The following is a 19,082-nucleotide window of genomic DNA, read 5'->3' as shown; positions in this document are numbered from 1 at the left end:
ATTTGGGCTGGAAAGCTTGTCCAGTTGTAAGAACAGAATGAAGAAAAGGAAATGAAATATGAGAGAACAGTAAACAAAGAAGAACATTTGAAGGAAGAATTCTGAATTTTTCCTGAATTGCTTATATTAATCTTCAGATTTCAAAGAATTCATTTCAATGCCATACAGATTTTTTTAAATGTAGATTAGTTTTTTTAAAAATGTAGATTAGTGAAACTGGATATGAGAAAATAATGACCAGGAAAAATAGCAAAATTCTTAAGACATTAAAATTCCCTTCCATCCAACAAAAGGAACAATGTTAGAAGGAGATGACAAGAACAATCTTCACGTACCTACACAGCGTCACTAATGGACAGGAAGTTTACATCAGTGGTGCACCTTTACTGGCAGGTAGGTATTTTAAGCAAGTCCCATGTAACTCACCCTAATTATCTTTATTGCCTTATAGGTCACAGTGAGGGGAAAGAGGCAGAATAGCCTTTATAAAGGTTGGAAACAGCTTGGTGAAAACCAGCAGGATCCAGTCTCTCTTGTTGGAGCTTAAGGGTCTTTGATTACTTCCCTAAAATGCCTTAAAAGGATAGAGGTAACAATCTATAATCTAAATATCATTGGCTATGATGATTGAAGGGAAATAAAAACTAGACTTTCAGTATAAATAGATTATTCTGTTGGAGTTAATTTAGACATAAAGAGATTTCAAAACAAGATGCATGAAGGAATCTGAGCCCTGTGGTTTTAGATGCTTGAGGTTGTGCCCTTATAGGTTATGTTCTTAGAGGTTATGCTGCTCTTACTCCTTGCATCTATTCACTCTAAAAATAAAAAGTTAGATAACTCTGACATAATTTACAAAGGTCCTGAAACAATACAAAGAATTTCCATATGCCCTTTACTCATATACTCAGAACCTCTTCTGCATGACAGTAAGGTCTTTACATATCCACTCAAGTTGTCAAGATCAGGAAACATTACTGGCTAATGTATAGATTGAATCACCAGTTAATCCATGTAATCCTATGGGCTTTAGTCACATGATACCTTCCTTAGATCTTCTCCCTTACTCAAACCCTATAACACTTGGATAAAGACAGGTCTTATTATTAGCTTTGCTGCCATTTCCTCTCGACTAATCATGTAGTTACTCAACTTTACAGTCTGACTTTGCTTACTTCCTCATCCGTAGCCAACATGACTTTGTAAGTATAAAACAGGATAATAGGATAGGGTAAAGTGCTGTAGTAAGCCAAAGACCTGCCTGCTTATCTCACACATTTACTCTATTTGTAGAGACTTAGAAGCACCATATTGCCTGTCTTATGTCACCACAATATAAGTTTATTTCATTTATTTAAAGTCTTAAGTAGTATAAATCAACATATATTTAACAATTTATTAGATGATTATGCCAGTATCTGAATCAGCTGAGATATGGTTGAAATACAGTGTTCTGGGTCCCATACCAAACTTATTGAATATGAATATGCATTCTAACAATATTCCTCAAGTAATATACTTGCACTTCAGTTTTAAAAACACTGTTCTGGAACCTTCATCATTGTGCAAATTCCAAAATGTCCTTCAGCATTTTTATCCTTCTAGAATTCTCTATTTCTCATCCCCCTTAACTTCTCTTTTTGCCTTAGGAAGAGCTATTATAGATTGTTATGTGTCTTTACAGCTTACCCTATAAGAGTTATTCTTGTTGACTTCCTCATCTCCTTTGCTCTGTGTGTGTGTGTGTGTGTGTGTGTGTGTGTGTGTGTGTGTGTGTGTGTTTTCTGGTGCTTTATCTATGATTTTTCAGTACTAGCACAAAGATCTTCCCAGTGTGGAACTCTACAACTCTACTCTATTTAAGGCATAGGAAGAATCCTAATGCTCCTTTGAGTTGAGAATGGTAGGGAATAAGAATAGGAAAAAGACTGTTTGCCTAGTAGCATCTCAATATGAAACTCAAGTATATTCTAACTCATATGTTTAAATTTTTCCATTACATGTGTCATATGACATATCAGTACATTATTGCTAGGTTCAATATCAATTATTGCCTAACATCCATACTGCATGACCACCATTAGATAAAAGCTTTCTTTGATGTATATGTTCATTTTTGCATATTGTCTTTTACTCAAAATATGCACATTTTATAAAAAATCACATATCAAACATGAAATCATAATTTAAATTAGAATGTGTGTAAGTATTGTTCTCTCATACCTTGTTCTCATTATTGTTCAGTTGTTGTGTAACATATCTCTGACTGTTTAGCTATTTTATAGCTGCTAGACATTGGCTGTTACCACTTTACAAGCAACTACTATTACAGTCTTCAGAATACCATATTTCTGGATATTTAAAGAGTATTCTCAGAATTAATGAGCAGAACTATGTCATATAGAAGTACCTGAACATAAATAACCTATATTTTATAGTACTGCTTCTATTGCCTTAAGCATAGGTAATTGTTCCTTGCTCTAGGCATTTTGATTTTTTTATTATGAGAAACTTTAAAACACAAAGATTCTTTAATAATGTTCTTCCATGAGTTTTGCAACTCTCTTTAGCTTAGATAACTAATGACCAATCTTATTTCATCTCTTTTGCCAGCCTTTATGCTGTAATTTTTAAAATAAATCTAGACTTTTTACTTGTGTTATATGTCAGCATGAATCTTTAAAAATAACTGATAAAGTACAGGTATAGTTAAGTGACCAAAATGTATTATTAAAAATGACAAAATATTAAATATACAAAAAAAAATCCATGTTCATATTTGGGTCTCTACAAAGTGCCTTTGTTAAGTTTGTTTATATATAATTACTTCATCAGAATTCCAACAGATTATGATTTATATAATAACATTTTTACATGGCTATAATTATAAAAAAATACAGATTTATAAAATTTCATTCCATTCCATTGCAGTATTCTTTGTTTTCATCCTTAGGTACACCTTTAAGATATTTTCTAAAATTGTATATTCTAGCATATACTTAACCAGTTAACATAATTCTATTATATTTAAGTTGTTACTAATCTTACATGATCACAAAATGCAGAGACATTTCTGAAGAAAGACTTATATTTATGTAAGATTAGATTAGATTTTTTAAAAAACATAATCATAATTCAGAGTTTGCAGTTCAGTAAATAATCTCTATAGGTACAGAAGTAGTGACTTTAGTCTTAAGAGTCTTATAAGTGAATTTTAGTGCCTCCTAAATGGCCTGTATCAATCCTTGTTGCTATTTTAAATGTTCGAGAGTATTGATTTATTGCAGTAATAGAAATTATTTAAAATATTTCAACTTATCAATAGCTTGACATTCACAAACTGTCTAACACAAGTCCTCAGTAAATGTCATATTTTTTTTTCTTTATAATTAGCACCAGGCATATCTAGTTTTTCTGTTTCTATATAAGGAGTCATCTCAAATTTGTTTTAATGTGGTATATGAGAACAGATCTTAGTATTGAATTATACTGTATACAAATAAAAGGCAGTTACTCAGTGCACTGCTTTTGGCCCAGTTACTCTGCTCTCTAGCTGTACCTTGCTGTGATTTGCATTCAAAAATAATACCTGCCTTTTGTTTAAAGTACCTAATACAAAGTTCCTTTAGATACTGTTGGCATATAAGACTACATGCATTTGTTGTTCTTGTCATTGGTTTAAAGACTTACATGTATGATTGTTTTGTCTGCATGTATGTGTGTCATCTGTATGCCTGGTACATATGAATGCCAGAAAGGGCATAAGGTTCCTCTGGAACTGGAGTTACAGATGGTTGTAATCTTGTTGGTGCTAAGAACCAAACTCAGGTCCTCTGCAAAAACACATGCTCTTAACTGCTGAACTATCTTTAGCCCCTTGTCATTTATATTTACTGACTAAGCCTCCTTTCTACTCTTTAGGAATACATGGGAAGTCTCTTTGTGTCTGGGCCGTGGGCCTTTGTTTATATGAATTAAGTTCCTTTCGTTCCGTACCATCATACTTTAAAGGTTATAACTATAAGGCATTTTGATACATGATATCTCCTTTTGATGTTTTAAAAATTATATTATCTTTCAACATTTTCTCTGAGATACACTTCAGAATAATTTTGTTTAAAGAGAATACTTCAGCCAGGCCAGGTGGCATATACCAAGATTTAAGAGGCTGAGACAAGGTGACCAAGAGGTGAGGACAGCAGAGCTGTCTCCCTCTGTCCCACTGTGGCCTGGAATATTGTAGTCCAGGCTTCCCTACTTCTGGCAATCCTTCTGTCAGCCTCTTGAGTGCTAGGATAGTAGGGAAAAAGTTAATAATATAACTTTAAAAATACTTTCTTGCCAAGTGTAGTGGTACATGCCTTTTGTTTCTGTACTGGGAAGGCAGAGGAAGACAGATCTCTTGAGTTCATTCGAGGACAAGCCAGTGCAAACAGAGAAACCCTGTCCCAAAAATCAAAAGAAAAATGACGAAACCCTTTTGTGATTCTATTTAAAAATCTCTGTATACAGTGAGACACAAAAAGCAGACATTTAGGAAGTGTCTTCTAACCAACAGTTTATTTCCCTTCATATACATGTTTCATGCCGGCTCTGCAAAAGTGCAAATTATTAAAGTTTTCTTAATGTAAACCCCTGTTTATTCTAGAGTCATTGCCACTGAATGAAGACTTTGTTCCTTCATATATTCTTTGTAATTAATACTGCAATTTATAAAAAGGTTGTGGGTTTTTTTTTTTGGTAGGTTTTCTCCCTTTGCCTTCCAGTGGAATTAACTGAATTCAAGGCTTTTGAACACTGAGCAACATACATTCTCCCTCCTCAGCCCTAAAATGGCTAGATTCATTATAAAAACTCACTTAACATCTATTTATTTTCCTCTGGAATTTTGCAGGTAGATATGTTTTTACCTGGAAATAATTTGTTTGCTTCCTTTGAATATTAAATATACAGCTTTGCAGACAGTCAGAATATGCTGATTTTTTCATTCATATTGCTTCTAAGCATAAACAATGTCTTCATTCCTTTTCAGAGCACTCATAAACAGGTTAATATAATTTCCTTGAGGTTTTATTATATAAATTTTTATTTTTTATTTAAGATTATTAAAGCCAACTACAATTTATTATGGTTTATGAAATAAGTGTATAAAATTTATGAAATAAGTGTGTAAAATTTTTGCTCAGAAAAAAATAACAGTACTATATATTAGAATGTTTCTCAGATTTCTTGATCATTACATGATTCTGTTTTTCCTAATATAAGAAAGATAAAATCTATGCTATTGTGTGGCTTTTGACATGTCTCTCTCTGTGATTGAACTACATTTCTTCAAAACTATCAGTTCCTTCTGTTTTTTTCTTTTTTCCTCTCTTCAGGGCTGTTGATGAGCTACACATTAAGATCACCAAGTCTACTATATAACTCTAACTTGAATTGTAGTAAATAACTGAATAAAAAGCATTAGAATCCTTAATTTTACCATATAAGAAGAATTTCCTATTTGTTAGTTCTTTATAACTTGTATTCATTCATCGTTTATTCATTTCCCTCCTCCCACTCTTTCTCACACTCCACCCTCTCCCTCCCTCCCTGCCTCACATCCTGGGACCAAGGGCCTCAAACAGTAGGCAATCAAACATGATTCTCTGTGTGTATGTGTGACTTATAGAAAAATATTAGAAATTAAGGATTTGCATTTATTTTCTTAAATTTTATTTACTTAGAATGCAAAAAGTGAATGTAGACAATGGAAAAACATGTACAAGTACACACAGTTTGTGAATGTGACATACCAGGTGGCGGTGATATGATACAGTCACCTACAAATTTATTTTCAGCAAGCTCTCCTTTCATGTCGGTCTTCTTGAATAAGGTCTCAAAATGAAGATGAAGGGGAATTTCTGAAAAAACAAAGTAAGCAATTATTTTTGGTAAACAACACTTTCCATAGCCTAATATTAATTTTCTTTCCTTTTACAAAATAGCACATAAGTTTAGGGAAGAAGGTTTACACAATAAGAATTTTGGGAACTAGAAGTATCATAGTACTTTTCCAAGAAGGTTAGTAAACCTGTTTAGAATGTTAATAATTAAGTCTAGTTAATAAACAAAAAAACCAGCATATGAACAATTCTAAGATCTTCCTTTAGTATGTAAGAATAGTCAGTATAAATGCAACAGTCTTCTCAGAGGAATGGACATAAATGCACCACAAGATTTTTACAAAAATATTTAGAATAATGAAACTGATTTTTATATGGTGCCAGTTGTTACACAGAAAACAACTCTATGAGCAGAATGCATCAAGTTTCACATTCTTTTATTTTATAAGTATAACTAAAGCTACTTGTAAAAAGACTACCTTCCACCAAGTTCTCTTCCTTCAGACAGACACTTAGGGGAAATTCAGTTGAAAATGGTGTATTTTATACTCAAAGAGAAACCAAGGTTCAGATAAGGTATGCTTTATATTTAATTACATTATTGATTGTGTGTGAGAGGTGTGGGTTTGTACAAGTGCCACAACATGGGCATGTGAATGTCAGAGGACACCTCCCTCATGGAAGTTGGTTTTTCCTTCTGCCATGGTCCTGGGATTGAACTAGGGTTGTCTGGCTGTGGTAAGTGCCTTTTAACTGTAGAGATACCTCACATCAAAATTCGTATTAATTAAGACTTTTTTTTCATTTATAAATGTAAAACCTGGGCCAGTAAGATAGCTTAGCAGATAAAGACATTCCCATCAAGCATGACAAAATGGTGGATAGAGGGAACTGACTCCACATTAATTGATCTCTGACCTATACATACATTGTGGCATGCATAATACCATGTAACATACAACAAATAAAAATGAATAAAAATTTTATCAAATATGAAAATAAAATCATTTTTTAAACCATGAATAATAACAGACACATATACTTTCCCCTGAGAAATATTTTTTTTAGGAAGCTTTGTTTTTAAACCTATTGAATGTCTTGCCAGCAATTAGTTATGTACATTTACATTAAGAGAGACTGTTACACAGTGAAATGAACTGCTTCCTAAATATTTGTATTGTTTTTGAGACAGGAACTCACTATATAACCCTGGCTGGCCTGGAGATTGCTATTTGGGTCAGGTTAGTCCCAAATTCACAGAAATTTGCCTACATCTGTCTCCCCAGTTCTGAGATTAAAGGGGTATATCACCTTGCCTGGCTCAGGGCGTTAATGACAAGTCCATGTATACATACAAAAAAATACAATTAAAAATGTCTACATAGCATGGAATTTGATGCAAAAAATGAAAAAAATTAAATGAGAATAGAAATTAAATACTATGCTTTAAAACACTGTTTAAGCTTTTCAACATTTTGTCTTCTAGTTGCCTCAACATAACTTGTTTCTCTAAAGACTTACCATGCACTAACAAAAATACCATCTGTTCTACAACTGTAAGTGTTGGAAACAGAACACTGGAGAAGGCCCTTGTTTTTATGTACCTTCCTAAAGTACCTTTTGGACTTTTAGAAAGTTATTTTGTTTATATTTGTATTTATTTTATATTTATATACAGTATTAAAACCAGAATTATCATGAGGGATTTATTTATACTTCCAGCACCTATTTAGTATCAAATATAGAGTAGATATTAAGATTTTTGTCAAATGCAAGAAGCTTTAACTTGTAGAGATATAAAAAGCTGAGCTTACTAGACTAGGATGCCTTAGATCTGAAGGATACACACACACACACACACACACATTATATATATTGATATCATTTCATAGTTACAATATAGAATGAAGCTATCTCATCTCTCAAAGTTAAACCAAGAGAAAAGCAAATTACATAGTAATAAACCAACATAAGGGTAATAGGTGTCTGAGTCTGGTGATCAGTTACCTAAGCTGGCTCCAATGTTCAGTAGCTGAGTTATCTTGGATGGAAAAACCTCCCTAAGATTAATATGCTCATATGTAAGATGAAAAGGACAACATAATGTGCTCTCATGGGGTTATTCATATTAAACAAAATATCCAGTGTGCTTAGTACACATAAACAGTTCCAGGGTTACACAGTGAGGCCCCATCTCAACAATCTCCCCCTCTGTAAAAATAAATTAAAAACATCTTCCAAAGATTGCCTGTCCTTATAAGATTATATTTCATTACAGAAAATACTCAAATTTTTGTGAGGTAGCTTACCTGATGGCAATGACAAAACAGGATGAAAAGAGGAGTCTAGTTTTGAAACATGTTCTCTTAACAGGTGAGACTTGGAACTCTGTTCCCAATTGTCCCAACTTAAAGGTGATCCCATGTAAGGCATCTGTGTGGTATTTAAAAATACTTCTTTTGAAGGTAAAGTCTGCAAGAAAAAAATGTAAAACTTTTACTTTTTGCTTTAAGACTTTAAAAGGACAGTTGAAATTATAATACAGTATGTATGAGAACAACGTCCTGGCTGAGTGAGTCACCTTGATAGAGAATGAGAGATGTATAGTCAGTACATCTGGAGTCACCCACCAGTATGGCTAGAAAAGCCTTCTGGGTCTTTCAAACTACAGAGGAATATTCATGAAAAGAAGTCTTTGTGCCATTGCAGTGAAACATAGTAAAAAGAAGAGAATCCATAAAACTGAATGTCTCTTCACTTTGTCCATATTCAGTTTCTTCTACAAAAGATTTACACATCTGGGGCTGATGAAGTGGCTTTGCAGTTAAGGGCACTTTTCCTGAGGACCCAGGTTATGTTCCTAAGCACTCACATCATGCAGATCACTGTCACCTCTAATTCCAGCTCCAAAGGATCTAACACCCTCTTTTAGCCTCCTTGAGCACCTGCATACATGTTGCACACATACATATAGCTTCACACAGTTTTGTCAGAAGTTTTCAGTTAACGATTTTTATTGTTTCCATTATAAAACATTCATTGATTGATTGATTGATTGATTTTTTTGGCTTATGAGTGTTTTGCTTGAATGTAAGTGTTTGGTGCCTAGGAAGCCCAGAAAAGGGTGATACTCCGAACTGGTGTTATGTAGGGATGTGATGTTATGTTATGTCTGTGCTGGGAACTGAACTCAGGTCCTCTGAAAGAACAAGCACTCTTAACTGCTGAGCAATATCTCCATCCCTATTGAAGGTATTTAAAAATGAAATTAACTATTAGATATTTAGTATATCTGTACAACTATGCCCACTTTCTTATTCTACCAGTGTCTTTACAGTTTCCTTTAGTCTTCAGTAGGAGATGAGAATCCAAGTATATTGCCCATATGTAATTCTAGTTTGGACGTTTCAGTTAATTCTAACCCCTTTGTTACTTGGAAATGTTATCCATGCTGAATGTGCTAAGTTTCATTAATAAATAGCAAACTGACCAAAGGAGATACTCTTGTTTTGCAACTGGTTATCACAGGAATGATGTTAGTTTATAACAATTTCAAATGATGTATGTGGGGCTGGAGAGATAGTTCAGTAGCTAAAGAAATTTTTGCCAAGAAAGGATAAGAATCTGATTATACCCAGTATGCATGTAAAATTCCAGGTGTAGCAGCATACAACAGCAATCCCAGTACTGACAGTGGTTATAGGAAGATTCTGGAGGCTCTATGGCCAGTCTAACCAATTGATAAACTCGAGTTTCAGTAAGAGACCCTGTCTCAAACTATAAAGTAGGACTCCTCAATACAGTGGTCTTACTACTTACAGTCTACTTTCAGATCTGTCTTACAATGCTCTTTTTGTGTGAGGCCACCTCTCCTAGTTAAGTGCTACCACCCTTTGTCAAAGAAAGCTCTCTTAACAAATGGAGACCATCAGAGAAAACCACAACTGTAGCCAATGTAAAGATCAACACATCATAGGAAGCTGCAGAGTAGTCAGCCTTGACTCACACAACCTCATGCACACAACAAAAATGAACTCAGCAGCAGGTTATGTATATGAGGTTCTAGGGAAGGTAGTTGGGAAAGGCTGAAGTAAAGGGAGGAGAGAAAGTAATATAAAACTTTGAATTATAAAATAAGGAAGATATTGAACATCAACCTCTTTTCCACCTATACATGTGCACACCACATGCACAAATACATATGCCTCCACATATAAAAACAAAACTTTAAAGATGAGACAGTGTTAGTTAACCTGATAAAGATGATCTAGTTGTAGGAGATTTGGGGGTGTTTGTTTACCAGGATATAGTCTCAGTTTGCCAAAATGACTTTCAATTGTGGATTTTCTTTTCTGAGCCTATTGAAATCACATTTTCCCATGTAAATTACATTAACATATTTATAAAGATTAAGTCTACATTGGATTATTTTGAAGAGTCTTACTAGCGGTTTGCAAAATTTATTTTTCAAAGACTCAGCAATTGGTTTTGTTGATTTCATATATGTTTGTTTTACATTTCACTGATCCCTGCCTTACCTTCTTTAGGATTAATCAAGTACCTCTGTTAACTTAATTCTTTCTCTTTTTTTTTTTCTGTTATTTGTGTGCAGTTTACAAGGATGTGCATTGTTCATGTCTGGGTGCATTTGTGAGTGTAGGTGCACTCACCATGTGTACATGGGAAGAGGCCAGAGGTTGATGTCAAGTTGTCTTCCCCCATTGCTCTCCACTTGTTTATTTTTGAGACAGTGTTATTCAACTTGATGCTGACTAGCAAGACCAAAGTGCCTCTTCTCTCTTCTCCCAGCATGAGCTACCATACTTGACTTGTTATATGGGTGCAGGTTTTCATAATGTGTGACCTTAGTTCCCCTGAGCTGCTTATGCTTGTAGATGGCTTGTAAATAATAGTAAGTTCCAGAGGCAGGAAAGTCTTGAATGAGAGTGTTGACAGAGTCTATGTCTGTTGATGGCCTACTTTCTTCATAGATTTATTTTACCTGAAATATTACATAGCAGACATGGAGTGATAGCTCTCTAGAATTGAGTCAATCAGGTCACTAGTGGCTCTAATTCTAAATATCACATGGAGGGTGAAATTTATATATGTGAGTTTGGAGAAGTTAATTCTATGGAATTCCACAATGGCTCTCAAGGAAAAGTTATGTCTTGATTACTTAAAAATACATTCTCCCAAAATTTTAACTCATTCCATGTATCAACTAAAAGTCGAGCATTTCATATAAAGATATACATCAAATATAAGCAAGAGTCAAAATTCAATTCAATTCAATTTAATTACCCTTTGGTAAATCTCTGTCCAGGTGTGAACCCAACACATTATATACTTCAAAAATAAACAGAAAGAGGACGGATATTCTCATATATCCACACAAATGAAGAAACACTTGTGCAGAAACAGTCCGCTTCAAAATATAAGACACAACATCAAAACACTCTGAAAGGATTAAAAAGAAAAACAGATAATATACAAATTTGTACTCATTGTTGAGATCTGAAGAGTAAAATATGTGTAAAGATATAAATGTCCTGTTCAGTACTATTAACTAAGTGAAGCTAATTAGAGCATCTGTGTAAAAAGTTCACCCACACTTTCAAGTGCACATTGAATATTCACATGTACAGTACTTTTATACTGATCCACAAAACAAATCTCAGTAAATTTAAAGGCTGACTAGAGTGCTGGGGAGATGGCTCTAAGGTTAAGAGCACTTAATTGCTCTTGTAAGGGATGTAGCTCTGGTGCATTTCCTAGCACTGATTTGATGGTTCACAAGCATATATTACTCAGTTTCATGGTCAGACACCCTCTTCTGACCTCTGAAGGCACTGAATGCAAATGGTACACATACATGCAGACAAAACACTCAGACACACAAAGAAAGAAAATATAAAAGGCCTAACTGAAATCATATAGGATGTTGTTTTAATGACAAGACAAATTTAAGATAACAATACTGTGATATTTGAAAATTAATTATAAATATAGAATCAAAGAAAATCATAAGTCAGAAAATACAAAGAAGCTAGAAAAAGAAATTAATCCTCAAGTAGGCAATATGCACCATGCCAATCTGACTCTCCCATTAGATTGGCTAAAATTAAAAGCACTAATTATCTTGTGTTATGGCATATGTAAGACTGCTAACTCAGGTAGTTAGTGGATTTCTGATGGCAGTGTAAAATGATGACACAAAAAGATGTACAATAGTACATCCACAGCTTTTATTAATATAGTACCAACTCGGCAGGAACCCAAATGAGCAATAGCAGATAAATTATGATCTAACAGTCACACAATGTAAACTAATTGCTTTTGATCTCTGTCCTTTGTAGTCCCTATTTCCTTTCATACCCCTTGAAATCATTTCATTGCACTTTATCTTGATTGCTCTATTTTTATTCTTTAAAACACAACATACTGTAAAATTAAACTATTTGAATCTCCATATGAAATAGTTGTCTTTGTCTATACTGGAGCCATTACTGAGGACATATTACTGTTAAGTCACAGCACTCATTCACCCTCTTCTCTTTGTAAATGTATACTAAGCTATTCATAAATTTTTTTTCATCATACATATAAGTTACTGAGTTTCAAAAGTATCTTGCTAAGTTTTACTGAGATTACCTTAATTTAAATAAGATGTCTGCTATTTAGAAAGATATCTTACTACTACCAAAATCTGGTAGATTCCATGCAGGAAAAGCTGCAGTGGGCAAGTGAGCTCCCTGGAGACGGTCCATAATCTTGCTTGGCTACAATGGGTGTGCTCTGGTGTAGCCCCAGAGATGATGCCCCAGGATTTCTTCTTGCTGATGTGCTTTCTCATGTTTGTCATTGCCATACTTCTCATTTATTTTGCTTGGTATGAGTAGACACCAAGAGACCCTCAGTGCCTATATCCTAGTGTGAATACTTTCTACGTGATAACCTATCCTATTGGGCAAATTTCCTGCAGATCAACATGAAGATGAATTTTGGTGAATTAATGCTGTTTAGATAATGACGTTATAAAATTCATGATTTGATTCAAATAATTTTTAGGAAGAAAGTGTTAGAATCAAGAGTAGAATGTGCCCCCTCCTCAGAATAAAGGCTGTATAATAAGGAACACAGTGAGCTTTCATAAATTGTACTAAGAAGAGAAATAGGCTTGGGACAGATTTGTTTTCAGGGAAGCACATTCATTCTAGGTCAGGTCCAAGGATGTAGACACAGGTGTACGCTATGATAAAACAAGGGCATGTGAAACTGGTGTTTTGAACTTAGGAGCTTATAGAATGAAACACTGCTTTGAACTTACTATCAACAGCCTTCTGCAATTCTTTTTTGTAATGTTTTATTTGTGAGGTAATTTTATAAAGAACTTTTGTCTAAGAAGGTATAAAAAAGGCTGAGAGAAAATTAAAGCCTGTTGTTGGCGCTTTGTGCCATCCACCCAATGTATATATGTCTATTTGTATGTGTGTACATATATACATATGTATATAAATATGCATGCGCATGTGTCAAATTGATGAAACAGGTGGTCAGGCCTGGCTACAGTGTGTGTGTGTGTGTGTGAGAGAGAGAGAGAGACAGAGACAGAGAGACCTTTTCCTTCCTCGTCAGCAAAGAGTTCACACTTTCTTACTGGGCATTGTTGCCAGCCCCAGATAATTAAGTTTTGTTGTGTCAGTAGTGCTGACCCTGTAAATTGCCCACCACTGTCAGCATGTAGGGGGTAAGGGGGAGCATAGTGGGGCATAGACTGCTCTTAGCACCAACCCTAATCACCGATGTCACACCTCACTGCCTGCCTCAGTTTACCCTGTGGTGTCAAAGCAAGCCTTTGGCATAATATTTCATGTTTCTGTGTAAAGAGTTACATAATCTTAGAGAATTTACAATCACCTTTTAGGGACATATGTTGCTTTTTAAAATATATTTAATGGTTCTTATATGGTAAATGGTTTTAGTTTCAATAATTTGTTGATGTGATTGTATTTCTTATAGAATTCACACATAATCATCATAACTTAGTTTTACTCCTAATTCAGGGTAATTGTTCCACTCGAAACTTCTATAGCACCTAAAGTAGTCAGTTTCACTGGCAATACTATCCTTACACATTGCGGGCCATATGTTGATCTGAGAATGTTGTGTTCTCTTTAGAAGCCTTAAGATCTTAAAATTTTTCATAAATTTCATGAGAATCTGTTTAGGTATGGGTTATTTACTTATTTTAGTTGGTAATACTGAATAGTTAATGGACTTTTTCAAAATATATATCTTTTCCCTCAGGTATCAGAAATATATGCATTTTGTGTTCTAGGAAATTTCCTTGGCCTTATATTCTAATCCTTATAAAAACAGATTAATCCCAACAATTTTATTTTTAATTTCTAAAGATTTGATTTTGTTCTATGATTGTTTATTATAACAATCGATTCTGGAAGTTAATCTGCTTCCATCAAGGTCAGCTTTTAGATCTTTTTCTTTCGTTGCTCCAGAACCTTCTATCTCCTCTTTTTTTCCACACAGTATCCATTAACATTTACATTTTATCTTTTCCCAACCACCTCTTAGCTCCATGAGGATGGGAACCCTTACATCTTCTTCACTATAGTGTCTCTCCTGTCTTAGCACTGCATGGCACGAGGTAGGTAATGTCGCTTACGAGAAGGGAGGGAAGGAGGACATATCAAGTACACTATTGTAAAACACCTAAATACTGCACTGATCTACATGGAAGCCTATATCCCCAGGAGAATTCCATCCTGAAAGACATTCTATAGACAGGTATGGAAGTTGTTATCTACCAGATTTAGCATACTGGAAGGTTGTACTGTATAAGGATCATTCATAGTAATCAGAGCTGTGCTGCTCTAGTATGAAAGGGAGAATGGAAACATGTTTTTCCTGCAAATTTCTCCAAAACAAGAAATATTGGGCAAGCCGTCCAGTCTGGGTCCAGGCACTGAGCAGATCCTGGGCAGCAGCTCTGCACCCATCTCACAAAACCAGAGTAAGCGGGCCTCCCAGGAGCTCTAATCCGGGCAGTATCTTAGGTAAGGAGACAGCAACACCCACCCCAAACAGGGAGTAACTGGGACCAAGGAATTCACTCCTGTCCTAGAGCACTGGTTCCTTCTGGTCTGGGCCTGAGCACTGAGAAGATCTTGGGCCCCAGCTCTAACCCCGGTAGCAACACCTAACCCACACAGTTCTGACACAACCAAGATAATAGGAAAGACAGGTTCCAGACAGAGACAGCACAGATAGCACTAAGGAGAACCAGATGGCAAAAGGCAAGCTCAAGAACATAAGCATCAGCAACCCAGGGTACTTGGCATCATCAGAATCTAGTTCTCCCACACTAGAAAGTCCTGAATTCCCCATATCACTAGGAAAGCAAGAATCAGATTTAAAATCACTTCTAATGATGATGATAGAGGACTTTAGGAAGGATATAAATAACACTGTCAAAGAAATTGAGGAGAACACAGGTAAACAGGTAGAAGCCCTTAAAGAGGAAACACAAAAATCTCTTAAAGAATTAAAAGAACACAACCAAACAGGTGAAGGAATTGAAAAAAAACATCCAGGACATAAAAATGGAAGTAGAAACAAAAAAACAATAAAACAAAACATAAAAAAACAATAAAACAAAAAAGAAACAATAAAAAAACCTAGGAAACCTAGGAAAACCTAGGAAAGAAATCAGGAGTCCTAGATGCAAGCATCGCTAACAGAATACAAGAGGTAGAAGAGAGAATCTCAGGTGCAGAAGATACCATTGAAAATATCAATACAACTGTCAAAGAAAATGCAAAATGCAAAAAGCTCTTAATACAAAACATCCAGGAAATCCAGGACCAATTAGAAGACCAAAACTAATGATAGGTATAAAAGAGAGTAAAGATTCCCAACTTAAAAGGCCAATAAATATCTTCAGCAAAATTATAGAAGAAAACTTCCTTAATGTAAAGAATGAGATGTTCATAAACATACAAGAAGGCTACAGAAAGCCAAATAGACTAGACCAGAAATGAACTACCTCCTGTCACAAAATAATCAAAACACCAAATGCACAAAACAAAGAATATTAAAAGTAAGGGGAAAAGGCCAAGTAACATAAAGGCAGACCTATAAGAATTACACCAGACTTCTCACCAGATACTATAAAAGTGAGAAGATGCTAGACAGATGTCATACAGATCCTAAGAGAACACAAATGCCAGCCCAGGCTACTATGTCCAGCAAAACTAAATTACCAGAGATGGAGAAAACAAGATATTCCACGACAAAACCAAATTTACAAAATATCTTTTCACAAACCCAGCACTACAAAGGATAATAGCGGGAAAGCTCCAATACAAGGAGAACAATTATACCCTAGAAGGAGCAAGAAAGTAATCTTTCCAAGAAATCCAAAAGAAGATAGCCACACAATGCCACCACTAATAACAAAAAATAACAGGAAGCAACAATCTCCTCCCCTTAATATATCTTAACATCAATGGACTCAATTCCCCAATAAAAAGACATAGGCTAATGGACTGGATACATGAATAGGACCCAGGATTTTGCTGCATACAGGAAACCCACCTCAGTGACAAAGACAGACACTACCTTAGAGTAAAAGTCTGGAAAACAATTTTCCATCCAAATGGTCCTAATAAACAAGCTGGAGTAGCCATTCTAAAACCTCTAGCCTGAGAACATAAAGGGATTGATGGCTCCACCTGTATAGGTAGTTGAGGGTAGCCTTGTCAGGCATCAGTGGAAGTAGAGGGCCTTGGTGCCTGAAAGTTCCCCCTACTGTTGGGGAATTTGAGTGCAGGGAGGCGGGGAATGGGAGGAGGGTGGGAGCACACCCTCATAGAAATAGGAAGAGGGGGTATGGGATAAGAGGGGCTTGCTGCAGGGTGGGGGGAGGGAATGGGAGAGGAGATAACATTGAAAGGTAAATAAAATATCCAATTTAAAAAAAACAGATAATGGGTCTGGCAATTGTAGTTGAGCAGTTAAGACTTTTTGTCAACAATTTATTACAGGGATTTCATACATTCATTAAGGACAAGGTATTGTGGAAGAGGCCCATGGAACTTTAAAAAGATTGGTGAGACATACTATTGCTGAGACAAAGAAGGATGCAGACCTGTGAGCTTGCTGAGTGCCCTGACAAGTATGACTGGGGAGCTATATTGGACATATGTCCCTGACCTACCTTTGCTTGACTATATCCCACATGGGATAAGCTGCCTTACCTCAAGTTTTTAGACCTTGTTGGACAAAGAATCGAAAAGAGAAATTATGTCTCTTGTATTGTTAAAGGTGCCCAGCTATTAGAACTCAATCATGTGCTGGTCTAGAAATCAATCCAATATGGGAAATAGTCTCTTTTTGGAAGACTGGATCTGGAGTTTGTCAGATTTGGAAGCTAGCTGTAGCTTGCTATGATGTTAGGATAACAAGAAATAATGCTGGGATAGGATCTGAATTTCAAACAAGGGTTAGTGCATGTTTTACAGCTCTTTTAATTGTCAAGCTAAAATTGGTTTTGTGTCTTCTACAATATTTATTGTAAATTGTACTGATTATATAATTTCCAATTGTGTTAGTATGTTGAAACCTGGCATGTCTGTTATGGGGGTCTATCAACCAGCTTTTGTCTCACTGCCCTGAGGATTAGAAAACCTAGATTCTCTGAAAAGAGCTTGAAAGTGCTGGAAGAAGTGAGTTAGGCTCTATGCAGAAGCAAGAGGGTAGCAGGCTTGATTATTGCTGATATAACAGCTTTAATTCCATTAATTGTTAGCACCTCTGCTTCTGCATAGCATTGACACAAGGAGTAAAGACAACTATTTTTGTTAAGCATCTAGCAAAAAAAATGTTACTAATATATTGAGTATACAAAAAGATTTATTAAGATATATGTAACAATGAATGAGGCTCTAAAACCCATTCAAATTATCTGAGGGAAGTTCAGGGTTCAAGAGTTAGGAGCCATCCTAAGTGTCATGACAAGTATCATTGGAGTAATGGTACTTTTGAAATTCACAATGATTGTCATTATAGTAGAAAAAAGTTTAAAGACACACCTATAAGATATTTGACATAATCCTAACACCTCTCTGGGTGTGTTAATTTTGCATAATGAGATTTTGAATTTAAAGAATGCTGCTCTGTTGACCTCTGATGCTGCAGATAATGCCAATAAAATTATCCATGGCCTGAGCTCAGTATCTCCATTTTGGACAAACCACAAGAATGGTATATATAGCTTGAGCAAGCTAGCCCTTCTTGTCCTGGGAATACTTTTATTCCTGCCCATTGTGTTAAATCTTATCTTTAACAACATCAACATGTTGGCAGCCAAAGTACATATCTTAAACCTGAAAATGTACCCCCAAATAGAGTTATTAATTTGACAAGCTGGCAAGCCAAAGACAGGTAAGATTCTGCACAGAGCCTTACCAACCTAAGACAGAAGTCCATTGCCTTTGATAATGCATATTCCATGATGGGTAAGGAAGACATTCTTTTCAGAATTACCTAAGACAGGCTTAGTCTTGTTAATGAAATAAAAAAGGGGGTGAGACGGACAGTGTTTGGGGCTGCTTGGCAAGAATCTGACATGGGCCAAGGACAATGAAGTAGGCTTCAGGTAGGAATCTGACATTAGGCTAGAACAAAGAAGTAATTTCAAGTAGGAATCTAAATTGTAGGCTACAACGAAGAAGTAATCTCAGGCACTAATCTAAATATTAGGCCAGAACAAAGAAGTAATTTCAGATAGGGATCTAAATTTTAGGCTAGAACAAGGAAGTAGGATTCAGACTTGAAAATGACCTTGGGCTAGGATAGGGAAGTAGGCCCAGATACTTCAGTCATCCTGATAAGCCTTTAGAAACAGTGATCACATGAGTGTTCACATAATAGGAAGATCTCTTTTTCGTTTTTGTTTTTTGGTTTGGTTTGGTTTTTTGAGACAGGGTTTCTCTGTGTAGCCCTGGCTGTCCTGGAACTCACTCTGTAGACCAGGCTGGCCTCGAACTCAGAAATCTTCCTGCCTCTGCCTCCCAAGTGCTGGGATTAAAGGCATCACCACTGCCCGGCTCCTTGCTTTTTTTTTTTTTTTTTTTTTTTTTAACCATTTGTGTTTATTGACTTGCTTGTTCCTCA

At 35.5% G+C, this 19,082-nt stretch overlaps 1 protein-coding gene across 13 annotated transcripts in view; it reads right to left on the bottom strand.

Moving 5' to 3' along the window:
- Window positions 1-19,082, bottom strand: part of Kansl1l (KAT8 regulatory NSL complex subunit 1 like) — a 121,415-nt gene that overhangs the window by 19,400 nt on the left and 82,933 nt on the right. For all 13 annotated transcript variants that reach the window (XM_076931738.1, XM_076931726.1, XM_076931731.1 and 10 more), the window contains 2 exons: window positions 8,195-8,357; window positions 5,796-5,903 (listed from right to left, as the gene is read on the bottom strand). In XM_076931738.1, coding sequence (XP_076787853.1) covers window positions 5,796-5,903; window positions 8,195-8,357 — 271 coding nt within the window. The remainder of the gene's footprint in view (window positions 1-5,795; window positions 5,904-8,194; window positions 8,358-19,082) is intronic.

Source organism: Arvicanthis niloticus, chromosome 3 (genome assembly GCF_011762505.2).
Source record: "Arvicanthis niloticus isolate mArvNil1 chromosome 3, mArvNil1.pat.X, whole genome shotgun sequence".
NCBI lineage: Eukaryota > Metazoa > Chordata > Mammalia > Rodentia > Muridae > Arvicanthis > Arvicanthis niloticus.
This window is presented reverse-complemented; position numbering and strand designations above follow the sequence as displayed.